General features: G+C 46.0%; 1 protein-coding gene across 1 annotated transcript in view; it reads left to right on the forward strand.

Moving 5' to 3' along the window:
• The window catches only part of EMX1 (empty spiracles homeobox 1), a 49,422-nt gene extending 43,386 nt beyond the window's left edge, over positions 1-6,036 (forward strand). Inside the window, exon 3 of the mRNA XM_083155757.1 lies at positions 5,511-6,036. Coding sequence (XP_083011883.1) covers positions 5,511-5,678 — 168 coding nt within the window. The 3' untranslated portion in view covers positions 5,679-6,036. The remainder of the gene's footprint in view (positions 1-5,510) is intronic.
• Positions 6,037-6,409: the final 373 nt, after the last annotated feature.

Below are 6,409 nucleotides of genomic sequence, written 5' to 3' on the forward strand. Positions count from 1 at the left end.
AGGTTGACATTTTTTCCTACCTGGCTTGATCCCATTGCGGTAAGTCATATCACAGAGAACCGGAATTCAAATCTATTTTAGCCACACTTCATATAGGTCGAGTCTCCCTTATCTGTGTACTCCAAAAAAACAAAATATTCCAAAAACTGTGGTTTTTCAGAATATTTAGGTTTTTTTTTGTTTGTTTGTCCCCCCCCCCACCCCTTTTTTCATACTTACCTCGTCCCCCGGTGTCCACGACAGCCTTCAGGATCCTCTTCAGTGGCATCTCCGGTCCCAGGGGTGCATTGCGCGAGTACGTGGACGTGCCGGTGATGTGCCGCACACTGCACCACTGGGACCGGAGATGACGATGAGGAGGATCCTGAAGACCGCGTGGACACCGGGGGACACCGTGGATGTCGGGGGACCATTATGGCACCACCAGGGAACCAGGTAAGTATCCGGAAAAATCCCTTATCCAAAATGCTTGTGGTCCCGAGCATTTTAAATAAGGGATACTCAACCTGTACATTAGTTGGGGTGGTCGCTGTTAAGCAGCGGAGACAATCCTGAGGTAAAATCACGGCCTTATTAGGATTGTGCGTGCCGGTGAAAATACTACTAATTACTCGGATTAAACTAAGACATCTGCTCTCACGTTTTACTACTATGTTGATTTGGAATTTTCAGACAAGATAAAATCTACGATAGGCTGCGTCCTGCTTTATCATCACAGAACTACAGTATTTTCCCTGCGTCTTTTTTTTAATGATTGCTATCCCCACTTTATTGTAAAGTTTTTATTTCCTGGTTTTATATAAAATCTGAGCGTGTGAATCCTGTTACGTACCCGGTAGGGTCATGGCGCACCCAGATGTGATATGTGAGATGCTGTTACACTTGGCAGGTACCGCTACACGGTGATACTGAGATAAGTGAGAGATATACACAACACACAGGACTCTGCCAGCTGTACGATGGGAGAATCACACCTGCATATACCGAGGGGGAGAGCGTTACCTGCCCATTCCGCAATGGGACAAAGATATCTACACAACAGGCGCATTTCTCAATGGCACGGAGAAACAAAATTATCAATGGGCGTTCTTCCCCAATTAAACATTTTTTAAATTGACTTTAAATAATCCATAATGAAAAAAATTACAAAAATAAATTAAGGGACTAAAAACTGTGGAAAACATTATTTTTCTTGCTGGTTCTGATCACAAGGCAGAATATAATAAGGCGCCTATTAGCCCCATCACCTCTAAGCAAAGGCCTTAAGGCCCCCACAGACTATGCAATTTGGGTATGAGTTGGTCCCATGCACATCGGATCGGAGTTGGGAGGTCGGACATCCTGCACATAAGATTTGCTGAATCTTATGTGCACTTTGGAACCAGTTGGGGGACAGCATTGGGCAGGGGATGCCGGAGACCAGAGAGCAGGGTGAAGAGAGCAGGGGGGGCATCGAAAGGGAACCAGGGAGCCGGGCAAGGAAGCCACTGCCGGGTTGCGCCAGAGGGCGTACTTAAGAAAAAAAAAAGCCCATACAAATTAATACTGATTACCTGAGACCTGGATTGCTGGTTGGGCAAAAGCACGAGAAGATGCTGATGATGCTGCAGACGGAACGCGACATTGTTCATCTCCATGGCAATGGGAGACTTCTTCCATCCATCTGGATACTTCTTCCTCTTCTTTCACCATAATCAATGTTACTATCAAGTACCCCCAACTGGTCCTCAATGTACCCAGAGGGGTACACGAATCCCAGGTTGGGAACCACTGTTGTACACCATGGAGAGAGATAAAGTACTAGCCAATCAGCCCCTAACTGCCATGTTACAGGCTGTGTTTGAAAAATGACAGACACTGGTTGGTTGCTATGGTCACCATTCTGTTCTATTTTTTTTTGTTTTAATACTCACCCCCTTTCACACCTGGGTGATGCACCTGGGTTGTTCCCAAGCCATCGTCGTTCACAACGGGCCAGGGTCTTCTAGTGACCCTGGTCTTCTGTCTAACAGTGGACTCTCTGAGGTGAGGTCAACTCCAAGAACTACTGTGCCCTCCAGTCAACTCTTTTTAAGCAAATCATTGTGACCCAGGTCATACCTCGATACCAGGCATAGCCGTGACCCGGGTTGACCCGCCACACCTGGCAATATCATTAGTCCCAAGGTTATGTCTGAAAGGGGTATATAATTATAAACTATATGTAAGTTTGTTGTAATCTAACTTGGCATTTGAGCCCATGTATTTTTTCTGATTATTTTGATCCCGCCAATTATTAAGTAATTATTTGGTAAATATTAGGTTTTCTTTTGGTAGCATATCGGACTAAAGGAGCCCATACACGCTCTGTTTTGAGGCTCCTTTCTGTACTTTTAAATCGGATCGGATCGCATGCCGTGTGCATGCAGTGTGCATGCACTGCGATCCGATACGATGTGTACCTAGTACAAAAAGTATGTGCAGCACATACTTTTTGTACCGTACTATGTGATGCGCGGGAGCGTGCATCGCATAGTACAGAACGGATGCCGGCGAACGGCTCCGTGTATGGGCAGCTTAATTCTGTTGGCTTTATGTAGGGTACAATGGGGAAAGAATAAGCTATTTCTGTATCTTTCTGATTGTAAATTGGGGAATTTAGCGCCGCCCCAGAAATTAACCAGTTAGTAATCCAGAGGCATAATAGTCTTAAACTGGGTAGACACTGGGGGCGATATATTGTTAGCGATATCCACAATACTGTCTACATATCTCAGGGGCAGATGTATGTAGCAATGATAAGGGAGGAGCCAGAGGAGACGTGGCCCATGGCAACCAATCAGCACTGAAGTGACAGCTATCATTTGCATAATATAAAATTATACAGAGCAGCTGATTGGTTGCCATGGGCCACTTCTCCTCTGGCTCACTTCTCCCTTATCACTGCTTCATACATCTACCCCAATATCGTTAAAGACGCCTTTGTTGTCTGTACATTCAACTCAGTCTGACAATTTCATCAGGGGATGCTTGTATACCATGGGGGGCAGTCTTTGCCCCCTCTTTTTTACCGATGTGGGGGCAGGGCTGGCAGCTCTGTGTCCAGGAATTGATCACCGCTGCTCTGCGGTTTCATTGCCCCCAAAGAAACGGGACGGTTCCGTGAAAATCTCGACAATTGGAAGTTATGGTGTTGGATCATTGGAATGAGACCCTGGATCGGGACTCGTTGCTTCTTGGCTGTCAGGCCTCTGGGCTCCAGCTTGTCGCTTTTGACGGTGTTGAGGTTCTAGCAAATGTTTCTTAAGCCCTGTACACACGGGGTGACCCGGCCTCTCTTGCTGAGCGATGGGCTTAAGCGCGATCGCTCAGCACACATCCTGGCACACCCGCGATGTGCATTGCGTTGTGTGCTGAGTGATCTGTGCAGAGCGGGGTTTATAGGCAAAGCCGCAATATGGCAGGATAGACAGTGCAAGCACTGTCTATCTCTGTGGCCAATAGCGACGCGTGGGACTGCACATCGCCATCGCCCGAGGCTATACACATGGAGCGATCTGTGCTTCATTTTTAGCCAGATTGCTTAGAAATGGGGTGAAAATCGAACGTGTGTACGCCCCATTAGCAGATGTGGAGGCTGTAAGCCCAAAATATTTGTCAGCAGGGAAATGAACCGAAACATCTTCAAAGCTTCCTTTGTAACCACAAATGTTACATTTTTACAAGGAAAACAGACTGAGAGACACAATGCCCGGTCTCGTCAATCAGTCAGGTGAGACACCTTTGGCCGGCCGGCTGCGTCTTCCAATAGGAGAGGTGATGAGGGAGACAGAGTAAGGTCAGGGGCTTCCCCGGTTCCTTTGTCACTCTGTATGGTGTCTGCTAATGGCTTCTCACCTGGCTGATCCCTGGCTTTATTTGCACAGGTGACTCAAGCTTAAGCTCTAGACGTGGGATAATAGTGTTCGTCGGGAAACACTGATATTCCTGCAATAACTCTTCTACGTTTATTGGTGGTGATGGGGACCCGGCGCAGTGGGGGGGGGGGGGGGGGGGTCATGCTGCTTCTTCTGTCAGTTAGGGGGGGGGGGGGAGGTTTCCTCAGCCAGACACATATACTACTGCTCTCTCTCTCAGGCACGCCTGGGAATGCATCTCTGCTGAGTACTGGGGCCGGTAGTACCGGATGAGAAGTTTCTCATTGGAGCCAGGCAGACCCCGTCCTTGGGCGATGATGTACGCTCACATCTTAAAATTGGAGTATTAAATATGCAGTTTGCATTTTCACATTTCCATGGATTGTGGCCAAATGAGAGTTTGCGGCTCACGCTGCATATTTTGGAATTAGTCAGTGTGTGTAATTGCCATCACGCTGAGTTCTCACCCAGTAGATTCTGTTTGAAATCTATGTTATTTTCTTTCTTCTATTCACACATGCGATCGCTTCCCTCTGCCCTCCCTCCGTCCATCCCGTGCTCCTGGCGTCGGTAGACATTTCATTCGGCCTTACGTACCGTCCATCCCAGGTTGGAGGTCAGCCAGTGCGATGGGTTGGTGACAGTCCTGACGCTGTTGTAGTTGGGCCTCGAGAAGAACCCGCAAAGGGTTAATACAGAACAGACACTGGAGATTATTTATGAAATATTTACTAGCATTAGCTTATAAAGCACCAGCATATTCCGTTACGCCATACAGTTGGCGACAAACCGGTATTACGGTGAGACAGGTAATAAAAGGCAGAGAGGTAGGAGGGCCCTGCGCGCGGCCATACACTCTATCTATAGCAAAGTGTCCTAAAATCTATATAAAAATGTGAGTATTGGTCAAGACCAAAGAGTATGGGGACTATGTACTAAGAGATATAAAGTGGACAAAGGTAAACTACCAACCAATCAGCTTTTATCATTTTTTTCAAACCCAGCCTGTAAAATGGTAGTTAAGAGCTGATTGGCTGGTTCTTTATCTCTCCTCACTGTGGGCCTTATTCTAGTTCACTCTTTCTGACAAAATCCTTCTTAGATGGACAAAACCATGTGCACTGCAGGGGGGCAGATGTAAAATGTGCAGAGAGAATTAGATTTGGGTGAGTTATTTTGTTTCTGTGCAGGGAAAATACTGACTGCTTTATTTTTACACTGCAATATAGATCTCACTTTGAAGTAAAACCCCACCCAAATCTAATTATCTCTGCACAAGTAACATCTGCCCCACCTGCAGTGCACATGGTTTTGTCCATCTAAGAAGGATTTTGTCAGAAAGAGTGAACTAGAATAAGTCTCTATTATCAATACACTGCGTATGCGTACGGTTCACATCCTGTCAATCAACAGGATGATTGACAGGGAGTGGGCGTTTGAGGGTGGAAACCGTACATTTATTGGGAGTGGCAAGAAAAACTCTGGGCGGCTGCTCCGAGAATAGAATGTCCGCAACTATTTTTTGAGCCTTAACCACAATGTTAATGTTCTGAGCTTGTTTTTGGCAACGTCTATGGTTTTCTCCCCGCTCACTTCTAACTTTTATGTTGGCAGGTGAAGGTCTGGTTCCAGAACAGGAGAACTAAGTACAAGAGACAGAAACTGGAAGAGGAAGGACCGGACTCCGAGCAGAAGAAAAAAGGTTCCCACCACATCAACAGATGGAGATTGGCCACCAAACAGCCCAATGGAGAAGACATTGACGTCACGTCCAATGACTAAAAAAGGTTGGGTGGATTCCCGGAACACGAAACCGCCACAGACTTTTTCACTGCATTAATCATTGGAAGATAACGGATGTGATCTGCGTGGTAACCAGCTAATTTGATCGACAGGGGGTCTTGCTGTAGAGAACTGTTACGACATAAGCCAGTGTTACGGAGGACATCACAAAGGACAAATGACGGGGTCCGCGCCAGGCGGCTGATATCTCCACAGACTTTTATCTGCCGTATTGTGGCCATCGGTAGAATGCTTGTGAAAAAAAAAAATTCTCTCTCTTCTTTTTTCTTGCCCTAATTTTTTAATTTATTTTCTTTATCTGATAAAAAAACCAGTAGCTATTACCAATTTAGTGTGTAAATGTGTGTTAATAAAAATAATATTGAAACATAAAGATTGAGCGTTCCTGTAGTGGTCTAACAACAGGCAGCGGAATGGAGAACGGTAGCAGTCATTTCTATGTAATAGGCAAATAAAGGCGGGAGATGTATCTAGCTTGGTGAGAGATAAAGGGGGTTATTCTGGTTCACTCCTTCTGGGAAATTCCTTCTCAAATGGACAAAACCATGCTGCACTGCAGGGGGGCAGATGTAACTTGTGCAGAGAGAGTTAGATTTGGGTGGGGTTTTACCCAGTGAGATCTATATTGCAGTGTAAAAATAAAGCAGCCATTATTTTCCCTGCACAGAAACAAAATAACTCACCCAAATCTAACTCTCTCTGCACATGTT

Source organism: Crinia signifera, chromosome 1 (assembly GCF_055691185.1).
Source record: "Crinia signifera chromosome 1, ASM5569118v1, whole genome shotgun sequence".
Taxonomy (NCBI): Eukaryota; Metazoa; Chordata; class Amphibia; order Anura; family Myobatrachidae; genus Crinia; species Crinia signifera.